The sequence below is a fragment of the Styela clava genome, chromosome 11 (assembly GCF_964204865.1).
Source record: "Styela clava chromosome 11, kaStyClav1.hap1.2, whole genome shotgun sequence".
In the NCBI taxonomy this organism is placed as follows: domain Eukaryota; kingdom Metazoa; phylum Chordata; class Ascidiacea; order Stolidobranchia; family Styelidae; genus Styela; species Styela clava.
In genome coordinates, this window is record NC_135260.1 from 13,632,083 (window position 1) to 13,654,650 (window position 22,568).

The following is a 22,568-nucleotide window of genomic DNA, read 5'->3' on the forward strand; positions in this document are numbered from 1 at the left end:
GTACCCAGTTTATGCGTGTCGATAGTCATTTGCACAATGAAGAATAAGTTCTATTCAGAGAACAGCAAATCTATACTGCGCTTGGACTCACTATGGTTAAAAATAACTAAGTTATTGGACACGAAATGAACATACAGATCGTTTGGTTATTATGTTGTTGTTGGAATTCTTTTTCTTGTTGTTATGAACAAATCGCTTTTCTCATTACTTACTGGACCTATTATTTTCACGAATTTGAAAATATTTCGTTTTTTAGGTTCTATATACTTTGCCACGTTTCATTGCAAAATATCATATCCAAGCTCATTCTATTCATTGTTATATGTATCATTTGTAAGAATCGTCCTGTATTGAGAGTATGGATCGTTGCATTCTATTGTATGAAATACCCTATTTTAGGTTCTATATACTTTGCCACGCTTCATTGCAAAATATCATATCCAAGCTCATACTATTCACTGTTATATGTATCAATTGTAAGAGTTGTCCTGTATTGAGAGTATGGATCGTTGCATCTTATTATATGAAATACCACTTTTAAGTAAGATACTATAAACATTTATATGTATAATATTTTTTTTTTGTCAATATCAAATGTAATACTGCCAATAAATTTAGGTATTCTACCCATCCAATTGAAACATAAATTTATTTGATTCAAGACCGGAATATCTAAATTCTAAAGCAAAGATATAATAATAAATGTGTGATAATTGGGAGAAACAACAGTCGTCTTTTCACCATCGATCACATTTTCCAATATTGTGAATTTCGGTTTCAACTTTGCGTTGGGAATGTTGCGAAGGAGATTTACGGAGGGCTATGGAAAATTGGAAGACTATGTACAGATGGCTTCGATCGTAGTTTATACAATTGAACTCTCTTTTCTTTCAATTGTTGGTATTGTCGCTATATCCGAACATCAATCTCACTCCTTAATTTCCTCTCTGAATGGTCAGATACTGCAACGTATGGAAATACTACATCCTCACAATAATACGTAAACGAAACGGCATAACTAAATAATGAACAGAACTAGATTAATTTTATTGCTAATCATATCGCAATATTAGAGTAAGAGAAAGGTCCAACAAGCCTGCAAGTTCTGTTATCACAATAAATTTAATTTTTTTTTTCTGTTTTAGCGAGAATTTACGAAAAGCAAAGTCGTACGTAGTGAATACTGATATCCGAGCAATACTGACGATCACTGATTTTCCAATATATGCTTATATGCTAATTATATGCCGCCTGATATTGCCATAAATTTTAACTATCAAACAATTTTATATCCACAATTGTTCCCATAAATGCTCTATCCATGTTTGACATGTTTCGTGTTTTCATAATTGTATGTTAATTGTTGTAGTTCAATGATTTACCCTCCTGATTGTTACTGAATTTTAAAATACGCGAATTTTCGTTTTATGCAGTTCATTATCGGCAAGCTGAACCATTACTGTATATAGAATCTTGAGACGTGTACAGTCGAACGAGCCAAATCAAACTGAAAACTATCATCAACGAATAATTCTAAAACTAGTTGTGTTGTATTGTTTTACTCTTTATCGATTTCATACCTGCATGGGCACCAAGATTGAACAATTCTGGACCCTGGCTAAATAACCCACATCGATTTAATCTAATGCATGGTATGTTTTTTCAGATATATATAACAATGAATAAATCGGCGCTAAAACCGTTTTGACGAATCAGTATCAGTCGTACGAATCTGTTAAAATATCAACGAACGAGCCAAGGTAGCTATAGCTGTGACTGTGTCAATAAATTTCTGTGCTGCATTACGTGTTTATTCAGAAGAATGATACGTTTTAAAATATGACCAGGCACAGAATGTCGTTTTCGCTGGTAAAGTAGATGAGAAATAAACTTGTTAATGCCGGTCTTCGGTTTTCGAAGCACTGGATCCAGTGGGCAGCATAAATAAATTTTTAATAAAGGTTTATCCAAACATTTTTATGCATAAGAGGGTATTTTTGTGCCAATATAAAATTGAAACGCTTAAAATAAATAATTTGCTTTTCAGATGCAAAGAAAAAGGTACGTGATTCATGATTAGAATATATAACTCAGAGATGTATTATTGATATTCACTAAATATTCATTCTGTTAACTTTAATTTCAGTTTTGGAAGCTGTGCTAACTTTGCGTTGACAATTTTGCGGAAGTATTGCATGGAGGTCAATGCAGGATCGGGAAACTATCAACAGATAGCTTCGATCGCATTTTATACAATGGAACTTTTCCTTTCTCTTGATTGTTGGTATTCTCGCAGTTTATGAACCCATCTGTCGCCCAACCACCAGTTTTGGCCACTTTCAATATTTCACCTTCCCGAACACCAATCTCTCTCGTTTCTTTTCTCGCTGTATGGTCAGATATCGCAACGTAAGGAAATACTGCTCCATGGAAGTAATACATATCGTCCACTGATTGCCATCTTGTAGATGCGTCGTGATGATTAAATGTTAATAGTTCGTAAACGAGACGGCAAATCTGCAAAATTAACAGAAATGAGATTTATTTCATTGGAATATACCGTGATGTCCAATCGGGTATTAGGTATTAGTCTCTGGATTTTTAATGATGGTAAGTAAGGAAATTTTTATAATAGAATAAGCAGGCAGTAGATGGCACGTAATGCGAACTTAAAATCATTGTGTCCACAGATGCATTTGTTTTCATAAAAAATTCTGTATATTTCTTCTTTGCTTAGAGAAAATATTTTTCAGCTACTTACATTGGAAGACCCCGTACATGCCACAAAATCACATAGAGAAAGTAGATATACATCGGTGACTATTCCCTGAAGAGCATTGAGTCCTCTTTGCATAGTATCGGTTGGAGTTGTGAGGAAATTGTACGAGGGATATCTTGATAACAGAACAAAAATTAATGATATGTCATGATTTGGTCCGAACGGAGACGATTTTAAGGTTGGGCAACTGGAGAACGTCCGGTAGAATAGATTGAAATTATGAGTTTATTTTTTGTTATCCTTTGCACAAACAGAGTCGTTGTTTGACATACATCAATTTGTTTGAAAAACTCAACTACTCTACACAGTGAATTCATCTTCTGCTAGAATTTTTTCATATTAAATTTAGATAAGTGATATACGTACGATGATTTTACGCAAAAAACATTTCTTACTTCGTTGTTAATTCCTGATAAACTTTGTCATCATCGGTTGTCACATATACAGTTCTTTGTTTTATATTTTGTTCGTCGAACCAATTTTCAATAAAAAACATATACTCTTCAACTTCGTGTTTTTTTGCTTCTCTAATCAGTTTGTCCCCACGACGAATATGCATTCTTGACAGGAAAAATGATTGAAATAAACAAGCAGTTTGGTGGTTTTACTTTTTTTTTTATTAATATCGATGAAAGAAAGACATTTATTAAGTTTTATACTATATTTCAGTGTTTTAGGCTGGATAATTAGTGTTTTTATGCTGTTAGTTAACTTTATTATAGATGTGAGAGCTACAAGAGAGCAATGCTAAAATATATACACACAAATGTTGAATGATTAATGTAGTGTCAGTAAAATTCATATCCACATACGACATATGCTTATGCGGGTAAGAAAATGATTGATATTGGTGAAGAATTCATGATCCTCCCTACCCGGCTATGGGATTAGTGAATTTTATTTCCTGGGCGGTTCTGTCAAGTTGATTCACAAATTCAGGCCTCATTCTCATCGCATATCCAATGAATTGCGCCATCCACCAGGCAAATGGATCCGCATGATTTTGAATAATATCTTGAGATATTTCCGATGGAATTGATATAAAGTCGTATCCAGTTGGATAAACGGCATTGCCATTCACTATTTGTGTGTTACTATGTCCTGTGAACAAATCGAAAATTAAAATAAATCAAGGTATAAAGTTCATAAAAAGATAGCTGTCTGTATAGAACAGGGGTCACCAAACTTTTTTGACCGCGGGCCAGGTATGACTCAAATTGTGTTGAAACGGGCCGGATGAATATTTTTGTCAATGCAATACAATAAATTCACAAATGTTGGGAATATCGCAGAATATAGATCGAGAACATCCTAGGAAAAAAAATTAACAAGATTCATATATCTAGACAACTATCCTGAGTTTAGCTGTTATCAAAACGTTGCTGTCATGAATTAGAAATGTTACAAAATCCGCGGCTAAAAATGTACGCATCACGTCTGCTAAGTACCGTTACGCCGTGTTGAAATACCGCTCATAAAAACGACTGCCTGCTGTAACTTGGAATTCTATGAAATTTTGACATAATTTAGATAAAATAAACAACTATTATCTGGTATTTGAATTTTTTCATTAGCGCATAAATTTCCCAACATTCGACGCTTTTAAAAATTACGCCCCAGTTATACGTAGTGCAAATTATTGATATTGTCTATGGACACCAATAAAATTTATATGGACGTGTGTATTTCTTGTCTAACTTGATACTTACCAATTTTTATGAAGTTCGTACAATCAGAACATCGTTAATTATTACCCACAATGAACCACTGTCAAACTATCATGCACAACTCCCGCGTTTATTTGCGACGATCTTTCGGCGGTGTCAATGACCGTTGCCAAATAAAATCCTGAAATTATCTCAATATACCATAGATGTGACGCACATCGAAAGATTAGTGATTGATATGTCTTATTTTTCCATATTTAGTACAGTTCTATACTATAGAACAATTCAAACTATTTCTATGATGATCCAATTATTCAATTGTCTTGTTGCACAGCACTAACCGTAACATATATATTTCTCTAGTATTACGTCAAAATTCTTTAAACATACATAATTCAACTGTAACAGGAATAGAATTAACATGATTTCTCGAACTTGATTTTTCCTGAATATCTTAAATTTGCTTTACGTATTACACGTTGTATTCACAAAACTTAATAATATAACTTCACAATATTTATATAGGCTGTTATACCTGTATATTTTGTTTCGTCACAATCACTGAGCGGGGCAAAGAGATGACTCCATCCTTCAGGATCATATTTCCACCCTTTCATATGATGAATCATAGTTCTTTGTTGTTTAAAAGCAGGTAAAAAACATTTGAGTATGGTGTGCAACTCACTGCCAAAACCAGCTTGATTTATCATATTACATACATGAACTGATGCACTGTTGCAATTATTAGGATTCTGAACAAAGAAAACAAACATACATTTTCAGTATTAATCGAAAATAATCATACGCAGTGAACAATTATAAAACGTAGGCTTCTGCTAACATGAAAATCTTCGTTGGTCAGGAAGTGTACATATGGATCGTTTTGTTATGTTGTTCATCTTGTTTGTATTTCTTTCTCCTTTTTCTTGTGACAAAACCTCTTTTCTTATTAACTACTAGAGCAATATCTTCATAATTCAGAGTGGTTAAAGATTGCGTAGACAGCTATTACTTTTATTTATTTCAAAAATTGGGCTCTTCTCTCTATACTTCACAATTGCGAAATTTTTGACGTTTATTTAGAGAGTGCCTTGGGTATTTGGTGCATACAAAATGGCCCACATGTTCAAAACTATCATTTTTATTAAAAGCATTAATCCACGTGCGACTGACGGCGCAGGTACTGATGGCTAATTGTAAGCTAGTCCATCGCAAGGTTTGCATAATCGATCTTTGATTATTGCAACTTAACTAAAAGTACCCGGGAGAAATAACGACAACCAAGTTATTTGATTTACAACAGAAAACTGACAAATAAAACGCAAACGCCGAGAACGAGGCAATGTTCACAACCATGCTTGGATATCTGTGTAAGCGAAAAAGGGGCCTGAGCGTCTGCACAAATTCCAAATGTTCCGTAATCGTTCACTTATTGCTAATTGGTAATTGTTGCGGACATAAAGATAGAAATCGATGCTCGGGGAAACATCCATGAGATTGTTTTTTTGTGTGCGATAACGTAATCGAAATTAAAACGTGGACCTATTGGCGGTTCCACGTTTGCTGCTGTCTGGTGGTCAGGCGAAGTCGTTAAGACTGCGGTACCGTTAGCATACTATATGACAGATTGCATAACCGTAATACTTTGTTTTGATCTTTTTGTCCATATATTTGAGAATCGCTGTCTTCTTTTATAATTTGGATTTACAATATCGACAACGGTAAGTGAGTATTCAACTTGAGCGTTAACTGGCATGAGTTTTTGAAAAGGTGAGTGATATAAGCATAAATATAGGCTTGCGGCCAATATGTAAAGAGTGTTGATCGTTACAAGGATCGTATTATAAATATTTTAATTTATCTAAGCACAGAATATTTAAACTTGCACAGCAGTATTGACTGTGGATAAGTATTGATCCTTCTGGCGAGGGGAGCTTCCGAATTGGCTGAATACTGAGGCGCGTCACGTGATGGTTTGTATACAAGCGTTGAGCCAGACTTTGTTGTGTAACTCCGTGGTTCTCAAAGTGGGCGTCGCTTCAATTATGCTAGGGCGTCGCGACACTTTTTTTTTCTGCGGAATGGTTTTGCGTTGTAAATATGAAAACAACTGCAGAAAGCAGTGCAGAGCTCAAAATGATACTGAACAAGAAAGTCTAAAAACGCAAGTATGACGAAAGCTAGATTGACTTTGGATAGTTCAAGTTTCAAGCAAAAAATCCTTTTTGTTGCAACTAGGGATGCGATGTTTGGGCTTCTTAGAATATATGCTTTCACTTGCCAAAATCTTTCTTCAGCAATACACTGCTGCTTTTCTTCCCCATTTTGTGAACGGTATCGATATAAAAATATATTTTAATTCTGAAAATGTAATGAGTTTTTGGATTTTCTTGGATAAAGATTATCAGTTCTTGCGTTGCCATAATACGTGCAAAATATCTATCTCGAGTGAATGTTGAAAGGGGAAAAGCATGCGGCTCCCACAATTCACTACAACATGACAATCGCAAGTACACTCTAGATATGTACCGATCCCACTTTAGTCGCCGATGCCGATATCGATCCGATATCAGCTAATATGCCGATACCGATACACCGAAATTCGAAAACGACCGATATTGCCGATATACCGATATCGATATTCCGATACTGAGTGAATATTACCTCAAGTGTGCAGGGCAGACGGTTTAAAACAATAGTCTTCGAGCAATATTAATAGTGCACGTTATTTCGGATCAAAAAAGAGAAATATCACATATATATATATATCAAAAAGTAGATGTTTAGGATCCAAATGCGTTATTTGAATCAGATGAATTGACCACTGGCGCTGGTAATCTTGGTGTTCAATTAGAAAACTAATAGAATTTGGCTACTGTTGGTGGTAAAATAAATAAATGTTTAGCCTACTTACCGTATGAAACTGATACATTGAGTTACGTGCGAAGGATTTTGTGCCAATGTAACGTCGTATTTTATATTTTACACATCGGAACATCCACTAATATTCGATTGCTATATTTCGTCATAATTACCATGTAATATCAAAAATTTTAATATAAAAATATGGCAGCGAAAATACTCAAATAGATTGTGCAAGTTTGGCTGATGAATGGCTAGAAACGGGTCAGAATCCGATTCCCGTTTCTACTAGCGGGGGAGGGGACGTGCATGGCTCATAGTTCACGGTCTATCCGAGCAAAAATTAATTTCAAGATCAGTATTCTAACCTACTTTTCGAAACATTCTGGATCATATTGAAAAAGTTAAATATATCGGAGATATCGGTCTAAATTTCGCCGATACCGATACACTACCGATACCGAAAAATTGGCCGATATTGCCGATACCGATACATCGGTATATCTCTAGACTACACTCATCATATTAAATACGATTTCACTGACTTACGTTGAGTTGTGTTTTTTCGTTTAAATAGGACTCATCGCCAAAAGGTCTATTATTAAAAGCTATTAAGACGTTTTTCACGGGGAGTCGCAACTTGATCATATTTATGGAGGGCGTCACAATACGAAGAAGTTCGAGAACCACTGGTGTAACTGAAGTATTCCCAATGACGCCAGATGAGCACGTTCTGGTGTTTAGCAAAATGTATCTCACTTGTAGAGCAGACTATAATCAAAATCTTGTATTGAACGCTCTAGCGACTATTTTTTAACAAAGTATCTTAATCGGCTTAGTAGTTTAACAGATAAGCATATTAGTCTGCAATGCGTTAAATAAATCCCAATGACAGGAAAACTTTTGCTAATATGCATATTTGTCGTATTAGGAATGATCGGTACATGTTATTTATCGTCACATTGGGAAGTAGACTACGGTAACTGTACTGCAAAATAGTTGATAATACAGTTGTGACTCCGATCATCACAGTATTTTAATTCCTATGTAAAAATTAATACAGCGAAATTTTAGATGAAATATCAGATCTCATAGAATTTATAGAAATTTTAGGAATAAATAGCAAAAAATACAATCTTAGCCCACTGAAAAGCAATTGGTGCAGTAATCAATGAGAGAGGCGATTTCCTCATAACGATACAAAGAAGAAAAATACCAACAACAACAGGATTACCAAAAATATTTAAACGATCCATAGGTCCACTACCAGTACGTGTCCCAGGTTAGCGTTCGGGTTGTGCGCCATCTTGATGCACACACGTTGGGAGCTCCAAATTACTTATAGCGGTTTCGTTACCCCCATGTCAGTGGATCTCGTTCTTAGCAAAAGTCGGAACTTGTTTGGTGGGATACGGTAGACTACGGTACCGGTAATTTAAAATATCAGATAATAAAGTTGTGACTCGGATCCTTTGTTTTCCACAGTTTCATCTTCGTTCAGGATATGACCTTGGGAGAATTGTGGGTAGAAAAAACTCGTTTTGGTCTTGGGTGACCATATATTTAAGCATTGCTCTCTTCCATTTTACCTTATGCTTCAGAGCTACAAGTGGGTGAATGAAAATTGTTGAGGTGTGATCTAATTGAGAGGGATGAGTGAAGAGTAAATGAAAAGTTTGTAAATAGTTTGATGTCTCCAGGTTTAACTCAGTGATTTGTGCTTGATTTATTTAGTTGTCACATTTGGGTTCTCCCATTAGAATAAATATTATACTATTCAAGTTTCTGGCGTTGTTTGGTGAGTATTCGAAGTGTCGCTCGCTGCTCAATAATCAGTATTAGTTTTTCGCATCTCTCTTCACCCTGGAATGTTTCATTCTATTTTACACTGTACACTTACACTTACACTTTTTCAATTTTCATTCAACTGTGAATTACTGAATTGAAATGAACTGAATAAATCAAGTTGTTAATTGAGAAATTCTGACAGAATTGAGCCAAGTCTAGTATTATCTCTGCCAACTTGCACTGTCTTCTTTCTGCAACACTAAACCGATTTAGGTAAAAAATATGTTAACTAGAAGGGATGCTGATCCCGTTTTGCATTTATCCATGACAGAAACAACATCATGAACTTTTGCAGCAAAGTAACGTATTCAATTTTATTACAAAAACGAATTATTATTGTTAAAATTATTATTAACTGCAATTACCTGCAGTTTGGCTATTCTTTCTTGGACGTACATCTGTAAGTTATGCATATTTTTACGGGCGATCGTTTCAGATTCTTCAATTACATTTTTAAGTTCATTCTTTGATTTTCTTGATAAAATAAAATTTTTTATAAAAATTGTTCTCAAATTTCGATTTTTAATCTACCTTAGAATACGAGTCATTTTCATTTTATCAACACGGCCAAGCACTTATCCACTCAATTCTAGATAAATATTTTTATTCAATCTCAACAGGGCAAGCTGAAGTTTATAAAAGATAAACTAATTTAAATCAGGAGTCTTGTTTTCTGTTTCCCTGGTGTTGATTTAACAAACTAAAATTTTGTTCACTTCTTGAATGCCATTTAGGTGCTATGACTTGAGCAATTACACAATAATAAATAACTCACATATATCCATTGTTCACAAATTCTTGGATGTCGCTTGGAAGACCTAATCTTTTAATTACCGATGATATATGCAACCAGTAATATTTCAAATCAGAAAGAAGGTTTGAAATCATGTAGAATTCCGTGGACTGAAAATAAAATGAGTTGAGTGAAACAATGTTTTCTAAGTCACAAGGATAATAACTGGGCGAAAGACTGAAAGTATTGTGTTAATTAAATCATAGACAAATTATGCAAAGACTCTAAGTCGGAGTTTGTAATTTTTTATTGCAGAGCTGGGAGTCGTGTTTGAAGCTCTGTGTATTTGAATTAGGTTCTCAAACCGACAGCCAGTGAGTCAAACAGCAAATATTTTGCAATTATGCAACTGTCATTATAAGGGGTTTTGAATATGTGATATTCCCTTACCGCGTTTTATTGAAAATAGGACCCGTCTTTTATTTTCATTTATCAAAAACAAATTTAAGAAGAAAAGAATTACGAGATTTTCAAATATAGGACAAAACATGAAAACCGATATCCATTTACTTATAAATAAAACGTTTTCCATTTTTGTTGTGAACATATTATTAACAGCTATGATAAACTTATACCTTATAGTCAGGGTTACCATCCACCTTGAGCCAAAAATAAGCACTGGTATAAAGAGGTTATTTTAGGGGTACTTAACAACGGCGGGAACGCAGAATGAAAATGAGAAAGGAATCATACACCTTCTCATACCCTTCTAGTCTCTTTCGCACTAATTTTTATCCACTCAAGTTTTTGTTATTGGAAGTCGCTCCGAACAAGGTTGCATGCAGCCACGTAATCGCAGAAGGCACGAAATCATAGGGGCCGAGGCCTCACAGGGCATGGACCACGGGTCGAGAATACGCACCCAAACTCTAGAGCTAAAGAATCTGATAACCAAAGGAAAACGTTTCACTTTGTTTTGGTTGGGGGCATCAACGGATATTGAAAAGGACTGATCTCCGAGTTCTGACAGCATTTTTTTTCTGAGCATATGTAGCAAGAACTCCTGTGACAATGGCTGTAGACTTTGTTCTGGCACTTGTTAATTTACTACCTAACAATGTCAGAATCATGAAAAATCGTTTTGATGTGTTGCGTGGTGAAATCGTTGATGATTTCTGGTGTTTTGCAGTATATATGCATCCCCAGAAGCAGGTAAGTCGTAGTCTATATTAGTTGGAATATTCCGCTTGTAAAAAAAAGTCTTCATACTTTGGTTTCCCTCAATGCTTCTTGCAAAATCCTTGTGTTGTGTGGTAGTATTGTGGGCACTAAATGCCGTTTTCCCCATGGCCTCTAGTTTGAAATTGCTGTCACAATAGCACCAGTGAGCATAGCTCTTACCCTTTCCACTTTGTTCGTAAAAAGCAAATTTCTTTTTATATTCAAAACGGAACCCGTGCTTACGCTTACTCATTGTTTAAATTATGGATTGTCCCTAAAAAGCCACTAGCAGAAACTATTGTAACCGTGTCACAGTTTGTCTGGATATACCGCAAACCCTACCGTTAACAGAAACAGTCCGCGATGGAAGTGAGTGAGACTGCGCCATTAGGTCATGGTAGAACGTGGATGAGTGATACTTCATAATAATAACACAGCAAAGCGTGGATGCGCATTGAGTATATATAATAAAAAACATGGTCCCTCGTTTCCACGGAAGCTTTGTACACAAACAATCCATTTTTCTAAGACGAAATAAGCACGCAACTCAAAAATAAGCACTTTTCTTAGAAATAAGCACATCGTTACTTTATAAGACGCGGGCTAGAAAATAAGCACAAATCTTAAAAATAAGCACGATATGGCAACCCTGCTTATAGTGCAGTTTTTATTGAATGAATAATAGTGAGGCACATTCAGTAAAATATAATCGAAGCAAACGTATTTTTTTAAACGTATTTATTTGTTGTGAACATATTATTAACAGCTATGATCAACTTATACCTTATAGTGCAGTTTTCATTGAATAAATAAAAGTGAGGCACATTCAGTAAAATATAATCGAAGCAAACGTATTTTTTATCCTGTGCAAATTTTCAAACCGATATTATATTTCGTTAATAATGTCGATCAATGAAAGAAAAGAATAAGGAAACCTGATTGACAGTTTCATAAACAATAACCAATCTGCAGTAAGATTATTAAATTAGGAAACGAGGTGGGTATCATATGGAAATGCGGAGGAGTTGATATTATAATAAAGGAAAAGAGGCGGCGGAATCGAAACAACAAGGTCGAAAAAAATTCGCGCTATTGACTCTAGCAAGAGTGGCCAACTGATGCGGTTCTTGGACCGGTTTCGTGCGGCTCCTTTCGCCTTGATTATTTTTAAGGCAAAAACAAATTGCAAATTACGATTCATAATTTTAAATTAAACATACTGTATTATGATTCATCGAGCATTCTTCTTTCACGTCGAAGATCCACAAACGCCTTCGTTCACTTTACCATACAGTCGTCCATTATTACGTGGCAATTAAATTTGTTGTGAAACGCGTTTATTGCACTACAACGGCTGTCGTAACCATAGTTCGGCCTTCAACGAGAAACGTGCAATTTACCATTTGGGCGGATTAAATAAAGAACAGATAAAACGTCACAGATTATGTCGTCGACCACTCATTTAATTTTGAGACGGATAGTTTGAAATTCCCTCCAGTCTCAGACGAAGCTGCAACTGGGTCGAGAATGATCATTCTTTGTGGGGAGGACCAACTGAAATGCACTTTAAATTAAAGGAAGGGACCATTGAGTTATGGAAAAGCATGCCAATGGAAATATACGCCATTGTCAAACGAGCTGTCCGTAGGGTATTGTCAATGTTTGGATCAACATACGTCTGCGAATCTGTGTTTTCAACCCTAAAAGACGTGTTATCGAAGCATTGATCTGTTATGACTGACACCCATGAGATAGAACTGCTTCGATTGGCTACAACGACATACCATACCTGAACTCCCACTAAGTAGCATGCATAATGATAAATGGCTTGTAAATTTGTGCCATAATCATGTTGGTGAGTGATATTTACAATGAATCAGCATTCTGGAACAGCTGAATAAAGGTATATATATCTGATGTTCATGTGTGTTTCTGTTTATAATGTGTCTCTGACTGGTTGGCAACCCCTGAACTATAGCATAGGTCTTAATTTCAGGGTAGGTCTTATTTTTGGGGAAACACGGTATGTGCTGAATATTACGCGCATGGCATTAAAGGCTATCCATTGTAGCATACTTGTGACCGCGGAGAACTTACGCTCTAGTTCAGTGGTTCCCAAACTTTTTAGAGTTGGGACCCACTATTTATTACCACAGCTTATGGCGACCCACTTGACTTTAATTCAATTTTTTTTTGTTTTTTATGACATAACACACAGCACAGCAATGGCTAATCATCGCAAAGCTACCGTGTTTCCTAAATAAGACCTGGCCTGAAAATAAGATAATAATTTGAATTTTCAAAATTATTTTAATTAAACCCTACCCTTAAAATAAATTTAAAATGTGTGGGAGAGGAAAGCTTCATTGGCCTGAGGTGAGGTGAGGATCACGCTACTATTCAAGTTTGTGTGATATCACCATTATGATATTTGTCACTTGATTTTTGTATAAGAAATACAAACAAAAACAATGGATGTCGGTTTTTATATCATGTTTAGTAAAAAAACTTGAGATTTTCTACAATGTAATTTTATTTTTGATAAATGAACACAAAACACCTCTTCCAAAAAAAAACCGTAGTGGTATTCTTCAAAAGAAATAAATCTAAATCCTGACTAAATTTCGGGGAAACATGGTAAGAAGTGCTGTACAGTGTACAAAACTGCTATGCGTAAAAAAGCCACATGGTCATTCTTTGTGTAGCAAATTTTTGTTCCTTTAAGAAGATCGTAAAAAGGAAACTTTCACAGATTAGAATTTAAATTCAATTTAAATTTTTATTTTTTTTTTTTCAAAGATTTACGTATTCGAGTCGCCACCGATCCTAATAACCAGTATAATTATCCAAAGCTTTCTACATCTTTTCACGACCCACTAAGATTCCTTCTGCGACCCACCAGTGGGTCGCGACCCATAGTTTGGGAACCGCTGCTCTAGTTGGTTGGCTGGGCAGTTATTGACGCTAATCGTTGTAAATTTCACTTATTCTGAGAAAATTTCACCGAAACTTGCTATTTCGTTGAAACTTTTGACTTTTCCATCTATCACATTCATCTACTTCACGATTTTTACAACAATTGCAGCTGGAAATCTATTCGCAAAATGCGTCCGTGAGATTGTGTGTAAACTTAGGATTGAATAGTCGAGTACAAGTTCCAAGTAGTTGACATGTTTATAGGCGGGTTGTTTATAAGTGTTAGCAAGTTGTATTGCTAATAGAACCGCTACTGTGTTTTTAGAATTCAACATCAAGTCGATAGAAAAGTGTAAAATTACTAATTTTTCAACAATCATTCGTATTTTCAGTACAATTGGAAAAAAAAATGTAACAAAGTTAAATTCTGGCTCGTTCTTCTCCACAAACAAACATGTAGGCTATACATACTGTATATCGACGTAAAATAAAAATACTCACATTTCCATTAAAGTAGTCGTCGCTCTTTGCTTCTATTTTATCGTCAAAAAAGTTTCCAATTTCTTCATATCGAATGTCCAAAACGCTAATAAAAATGTAGACTAATAAAAGTTTCATTTGAAATTTACTTTGTAGTTGAAAAGCGTGTATGTTTTGGGATTTTTCTGAACTCGCATGATCTGAATAAACAACATCAATTTCAAGTGCTTCATTAAATGTTGTTCAGCAAGTGTTTGAATGCCGTTGAATTGGATCAAGTGGCTGATTGTATTATCGTATTATATTATCATATAAAGAAAAGACAAATACCGTTTGATGAAAAATCTTACTTGAAACCGTCCTGAAGTGCCGATGCTTCTTTTTTCCCTCCTTCTGTTGCGTTTTTTAATATCATAGAAGAAATTGAATTCCAGTACTCTTTGAAATTTGTTCGCATGATTTGTACAGTGTTCTTTTTTAAAATTTTGACTCTTGATTTGAATTTTCAAGATTAAAAAATGGATTTTCTTAATATGCAACGCGTGATTGAACGGCCCGAAATGAAACTAGTCATTATGATCATAGCATTGAAAAGGTTTTGAAATTACCTCCTAATAAATAAATAGCTGTTTCTAAGGTTAAATTAAAGGCTTTTTAAAACTATGTACCGATATTAAGCCAGTTCAAACACATTGAAAATTATAATATATATATATAAAAGCTTCACAGATAATGTACGATGATCGACAATTGGCCTATTTATCACCAGTCCCCACCAATAATTTCTATCCTCAATATTCTGTTCAAAGTACAATTATTCATGATACATCTTAATACATCTCACATAATGATGTTATTTGATTTAAAATCTTTTTCTTAATGTGATGTGATGAATATGGTGAAAATGAAATCGTACAGGACATATATAAATGAAAAACGTACCTTTCGTCATTTGACCGCTCAGTCTCCAGCGTTAGAGATTTCAAGGAAGGAACAATATCCAGCAGCTTGTCCATGTAGTTGACTCTTAGAAGGAAATATTTCGGAAATATTTATATCTGTGGAAGTTGCAAAACTTGTACTTTTCACAGTGTCATTATGTTTTATTTTCTCGCGGCAAAGATTAAGCATTTGACATTTCACTTCATCAAGCTAATGATCCAGACAAATAGTCCTCACATACAAGGTCGTAGAAAGGATGGACTATAAAGTATTGCGAATGTCATCAGGTATTGGTCTAGGCCAGGGGAGCACAGCCTGCAGCGTACAAGATTAAATCTGCGCTCATGCTGAAAAAATAACGCAGACAAATCAGAGGTTATAACATAATTAACAGAGTAAAAATGTCTGACAAGTGATTTACGACTTTTTTGCGTCGTAATAGATTTCAACGCGGAGGACTATCGAACCCAAGCCTCCTGGGCTCGCCCCCGGCTGTAGATTAAAATTATTCGCCTCTCAACTTTATATTTGGTATTCATGCGGTCGGCTATAGGAAAAAGGTTGTACTCATCTGGTCTACCCTTATTGGTGGGCATGAGAAATATATTAATGAGCTTATTACTAAAATGCTTTCCCGGAATTTAGAGAGTCCCAATCCAATATATGAATATTATGGGTTTAGCTAGAACGACTTCCTGTCGCTGTGAGTAAAATCAGTGAAATTTGTCTCACGAATTTACCTGTTTCCCGAGAATGTTGTAACATATACTGTTATCAATATCGTAGAAAAAAGAACAAGGAAAATGGCTTTTCTCTTGGAGGTGAATGTGGAGACCATTTCACTCAATTGATAATAAGTAGATCATATAATTGTCTTAAAATACTGTCAAAGATATCAGAACGAATTTGACGTTATTCAATCCGTCAATAATAAAACTGTAGTGCGCAATATAGATCCATGAATTTAAAGTTCTGCAATGTAAAAATATTATTTGATTATAGTACAATAGTTTTAATTCTTGTCAATTTGCTATTCTCGTGTTTTGACAAATTTTAGTTTTATTCAGCTCTCTATTTCATATTTTATTTAACAATGTCAACAATTACACGCTTTACGCGTAACCTTGTGCTTCCTAAACCACCCAGATTTTAAAGTCTTGCATAGGTATATGAGTTAATATGAAAATGGATAATGTATCAAATTGTATCGATTCTGTTCGTTACTGTAATTCTTGCATACACCTAACCTCAACATTTCCTTTGAAGTTTTCCCTTTGAAGAAACAAATTAGGATCATTTTTTGGCACACGATTTTCAACAAAAAATTAGGTAATGCCTACAAAGTGAATTAGTAAAACAATATTCGCAGATATGGTATATCTATCAAATACTCTGAACACTTCATTTAAACCATAAAATAAAAAACAACATAGCCTAAGCTACTATGTTTTCGATATCCAAGGTCATTTGGTAATTTTGAACAAAATATGTCTGCTTTGAAAATTCAATCAACGATCAAATTAAACGAACATTTCTCATATTTTAAACACTCAATATTCATTTAAGTCAAGTGTCACCAAACGATCAGGCAACGTTTTCTGCGAAGAATGTATTCGTACACTCGTGGCGCGTGCTTTCGGCGAAACTTTTGTGATTGTTCACGGTTCTCGGTCATAGGGATGGCGGAATCGACTCCGGATTCGATTCCAGAATCGATTCTCCGTGGAATCGAGTAGAATCGATTCCGATGCATTGAAATCGATTCTTCGGGTTAAAACTTGGATTGCAAACAAGGTATAAAGTTTTGTGACAAGTTCTTCACATATATGAATAAACTGGTATGTGGAATTGCTACAACGCTGAAAACTTAACTATATTTTTCTACAATTTCTTCCTCGTTCGTTTGCGCGGGTGAGGGCACATGCCACATTTTGACCATTTCAAGTACATTTTCTCTTACTTATTGCGTTCATTACTCCTATTTACTTGAAGCAAGGGACATCACGAAAAATAAAAAAAACTTGTTGCAGTTTGAAGTGGTAAATTTTACACCTCAGAGATGGAAAAGTCCGCAGTCCAACAGACCAGAATAGCAAAAAACCTCTTTCATAGAAATAAGGAAGTATATATGTAATGAAAATCTGATCATGGGTATCATGATGGTATGGGTAGCTCTGAAGTGACGAGCGGTGATATTGATGAATTAACCAGGTAGTTGAAGGCTTTTCTGAGATATCAAAATACTTGAATGACAGAACTCTTGTTAAATCTGCGACCCACGAAGAATGTTGCGATGGTGGCATCAAAACAAAAAAGACGTTTCCAAACATCGCAGTTGTGGTCCAAATTTACCTCGATGTCCCAGCAGCATCCGCTGCATAAGAAAGATAATTTAGCTCAAAAGAGCTTCCCGTATTCAATTCCCATTGAGCTTACAGGAAGACATGTGAATGAATTGAACTTTTTTGCCATGATAGTAATTTTTTGAACACGAAATGAACATTTAGGTCGTTGTGGTATTATATTTTTGTTAGAATTCATTTTATTGTTCTTGTTATGAAAATATATCTTTTATCATTACCTACTGGTGTAACTGCTAGGAAATTTTGTGGTTGAAAATTGTAATTTTCCGCTAGAAGGCTATTATGTTTATTTATTTCAAGATTTTTTGTGGGCTCTAAGGCATTCGTTTTTTTTGTGCGAGTTTGTCTACTGTGACAGATTGAAAACCCATACCACTTAGTTTAGGCTTTCGTTTCCATATATTTGAACCTTGCTCACTTGTTACTTATCGATTTTAATCGGTAAGTATGTTGATAGGTATTTGTCTGTCTGTCTGTTAGATGCACGCGATATCTCACGAAAGCAAGATTGAATCTGCTTCAGATTTTGCATGTGCATTCATCATATGTCGTACCAGAAGCCCATCAATTTTGGATGAATTATGTCGTATATTTAGCGAGTTATTAATTAATTAGTGATGGGACACAAGGTGTCACTATGGAGTAAGAGTGCTGTTTTGGGATCCCTAACTTCCGATCGATAAGTCTTCGGTCTCTGACCGATATTCTTGTTTGATTTGTTAGTATTGTTTAAATGGGTAGGTTTTCTAAGCTATGTCGAGGAATCGAGATTCGAAATCGAGAATCGGAATCGAAAATTTAGGAATCGGATAAGAATCGAATACTTTTAAGTACTCATACTTGGCATCCTTATTCTCGGATACGTTTCAGGATAGTTTTCTAGCGATCTTGTATATTTGTTTTGCTGTGATGTTCTTGATCTATATTTGAGATAAAAAATTTAATATTCAAGATTTCAAAAATGTCGAATTTCTACTGTTAAATAAATTGAATGGATTTCCCAACCTTCGTGAATTTATTGTATTGCATTGACACAAATATTTGTCCGGTCCGTTTTCAACACAGTTTGAGTCATACCTGGCCCTCGGTCAAAAAAGTTTGGTGACCCCTGATTTACGTTATTACTATCAAGCGTGATTGAGGAATATGAACAAGAAATGAAGACCGGACACGTTACCCTGCCAGGACGTTTCAAAATATTTAAATTCTGGACGTTGTCTTATAAGTATCTAAGTATCACAAAACGGGGTTGAGATCAAATGCATATTTTCGGAACAATCTCATTCAACGTAGCATTATTTTATTTGGTTTCATCTTGGTAACACTAGCCAATGCATAAACATACGATAATCTATCATTTCAACATTGAATACTAACATCAGCTCTAGTATGAGTATAAATACTATAATCATGAAAAATAAATTGAATAAGATGAATCTATAAAAGTTATCGTATATATAAAAAGTTTTTTCCTAAATTCAGAACACAAGACGCAAAAAACAATTAAAAATTAAACGGACGGCAAGTATAGCTAGAAATGGCAATAACATTGATGTATGGATTTGCCTAACAAACACAATGTGCTATACTGAGAAAATACACAGTACTGAGCACAATGTGCTCATTGAGGCAAGTTCATATATCAAAGTTATTGCTATTTCTAGCTATACTGGGAAAGGACACAGTAGTTCTATTTCAACAGCTCTCCGTTTTTGCTGAGATGGCGTCGAGTAGTATGGAGCGATCCCCCCAGTAAAAAAAAGAGATCAAAAAAACATTTCAACTAACATGTACTTCTGGCCTGTACTTTCGAGTGTATTTTCTGACATATAAGATATCTGTACCTTTCTAATGAATATATTCTATTCAACGACAAACTGACATATGAGGTTGCGTGTTTAAACAACATAATCATGTGAAAACAAAATTTATACTCAACACTCCTTAAACAAACTGAAGCTAACAATTCAGAGCCGTACCTCAAATTATTAATCATATTTCAATAATAAACGGTCTTGTTATTCACTCAGATTATACGTGCCGATATTCATTTAACTTTACACAATGAAGATTAAATTCAATACAGAGATCAGCAAATCCATACTGCGCTGCGATTAAAAATAACAAACTTATTGGACACGGAGTAGACAGATCGTTTTGTTATTATGTTGTTATTGTTATAGGATTTTCTTTTTGTGCTGCTATGAACAAAGAGCAATGACATGGGCCTAGAAAAAAATAAGAAAAACATTTGGGATGTTTAGAAAATATGTAAATCCATAATTTGTAGGGAAATTTCATATATTCATATATAAATTACTATATATATCTCACATACCATGTTTTGTTATTTCATGTTTGATATATTTGCCACGCTTCATTGCAACATAAACATATCCAAGATGTATCATTTGTAAGAATCGTCTTGTATTGAGAGTATGGATTGTTGCATCTTATTGTATGAAATGCCACTTTTTAATGCGATATATGAGTATACAAATTTTGTATTTGGACACGAATTGAAAAGAGATGAACTGGCAATACTCCTCGCAACCGCCGCGAGCCACTTTTAGTCAGAGTGTGATGTTGGAAAGATAAAACTATAATAACTTGGCACTGCATTGAGACCGCTGGATATGCGGGCGCTTTTGCGGGGACTAGACGACAAGTTTTTCAGTTCCTCACGTTTATAATTTATTTTTTTGCAATATTTTTAATGAAGGCCATTTCCAGATCATGTCCGAAAATACTGCACGTGTTGCAACCCCGTGTTAGTTAGCATCATTACAAAATTAGAATGGCCACTGTGTGGCTTGTTTAAATGGTACATTCATTCTTAAATCAGTCAGAGATATAACCTGCAACTCAAATGATTAATTAAAATAACAAATCACGTTCTTTCTAATCTTATATATACGAATATATTATTTATGACTTAATAATCAAATATCGTCCCTAGTTTTCGGCATCCATATTCTCCTCGGCAAGTAAAACTTCTGGTGCGATCGGAAAAGCTCACGTTCTGTTTTATATACAAGATAGACTGTTTTTCACATCAGCATGCCAAGAAAAATTACGTTTATATGGTCTTATTAAAACATTCAACATAAACAGTTATGACCTCAGAAAGGAAAGATCTACTTACACTCATACCATACCACTATTATATTGTAGGTTTAATGTATTTTATCATTCAACTATGCATTGGTTTTCCCAATTATGTCCACTTCCTTGTTTTAACTATCAGTCAAAAGTGCATGTACAAATTACTATTCAAACTATATGGCTTAAGGTTAAACCATCGGGAAACAATGACGTGGTCCGGTTGTCAGGCTGTCATTGAGAGGTAAAATGAACAAACAAAGTTGTCGAGGAAATTGACAAGATATACTAAACATTACGGATATTTGCTTTGATCATTTCTGATCACTACGCTTGAATATAACATACTGCTTACGCTTTACAGTGATATTATTGGATAATCAAGTGCGTCACAAAATGAACTTTTCCAAGAGCCAATATACTAACATTATTATTCGCCATATCAAGTGATTGGAAAAGTTATCCAATTGAAGATTCATTGTCACATTTTGTATAGGAGAAAACTTGGAATAAGCGATATTTTATGAACAAATCTAATCGGGTATAGATCAGTAGTTTTCAAATTTTTATGGCTCGTAAGTCGTAGCCCCCCTTCGGAGGCTTTTAGAACTCGTGGTTCCACTGTTCACCATTTTAAAATTACGAGAAAGGCGTACATTGCGAACATTCTAGGCTTACTTTGGTAAAGATAAATCCAACGTTGTTGTCGTCTGATTTCTGTTTTTTTTTTTGGAATATTAGAAATTTAAATATAATTTTTTGCGTTGTCAATACGTTTACGATAGTCATCTCGCAGCCTGTCTACTGTTACCGGCAGATATGATGGTCTGCCAACCAACTACAAAAGCTGGAATTCGCGGAGCACAGAGATATTTATAGTGTTATTTTTATTGGTAGATTGCACATCCCTTTATGATCAGCCAATTCATGCAAACGAATCTGAACACACTCTGTAGAAAAACCATACCGGGTGGTGAAATTATGAAAAACGAGAAATTTTTTCTAACCAAAAGTATGCAAACAAAATGCATTAGAATCAATTCAGCGCCTTGTATTGTGGCTCCACTCAAACTGGTATGTGGTCCCCTATGAGAGCACGGACCGTCGGTAGATAACCGCTGGATTCAACGTATGTAATATCAATTTTTTATTAAACCGCATCACACCAAAAGTAATATAGGCTACACTCTTATCATCGTCACGGCCATATTGCTGTGTTATTCACGTACCCGCTTTTTGGCTTCTCCCATCCTCCAAAGCTATGAACCTAGTGGCTAATCCAGTAAATAAACTATCCCCAAACACAAAGCAGACTGGAATTCAGAAGTCAGAAGTTTTATTTCGTCGTGCATGAAATATTGTACGCAATTAAACAATTATAATGATATTACAAAAATCAATTGAAGACTGAAGTTTACATGCATACAATATATCGCAATTGACGCGGAGCCGCGAAAGACTGCGAAAGTCATCGTGTCAACGACACCGTGTTGATTTATTGATGAACAGATGACGTTAAATAAATGTAAAAAAAAAAAGATATGAATTGGATGATATCATCATGACTTGCTGAGCGAATTTAATTCAGGAAATAAAAAGTAAATATGATGCAAGTCAATCGGGAAAGAGTGACTGGATAAGTCAGTTTTGCTTTA

At 34.9% G+C, this 22,568-nt stretch overlaps 3 protein-coding genes across 3 annotated transcripts in view; all 3 read right to left on the minus strand.

The window, feature by feature from the left end:
* LOC120346915 (protein transport protein Sec24A-like) overlaps window positions 1–22,568 on the minus strand; it is a 99,575-nt gene that overhangs the window by 72,241 nt on the left and 4,766 nt on the right. The window lies entirely within an intron of this gene.
* The window catches only part of LOC144429907 (alpha-(1,6)-fucosyltransferase-like), a 67,229-nt gene that overhangs the window by 21,419 nt on the left and 23,242 nt on the right, over window positions 1–22,568 (minus strand). The gene's annotated exons all lie outside the window — the stretch shown is intronic.
* LOC144429900 (alpha-(1,6)-fucosyltransferase-like) lies at window positions 1,444–16,416 on the minus strand. Its single transcript, XM_078118127.1, has 11 exons — window positions 16,189–16,416; window positions 15,449–15,532; window positions 14,857–14,997; window positions 14,528–14,612; window positions 9,932–10,059; window positions 9,522–9,630; window positions 4,982–5,198; window positions 3,655–3,880; window positions 3,175–3,339; window positions 2,762–2,894; window positions 1,444–2,517 (listed from the first exon to the last, which is right to left on the minus strand). The coding sequence occupies exons 1-11, from the start codon at window positions 16,284–16,286 to the stop codon at window positions 2,203–2,205; spliced, it is 1,701 nt and encodes a 566-aa protein (XP_077974253.1). The 5' UTR covers window positions 16,287–16,416; the 3' UTR covers window positions 1,444–2,202.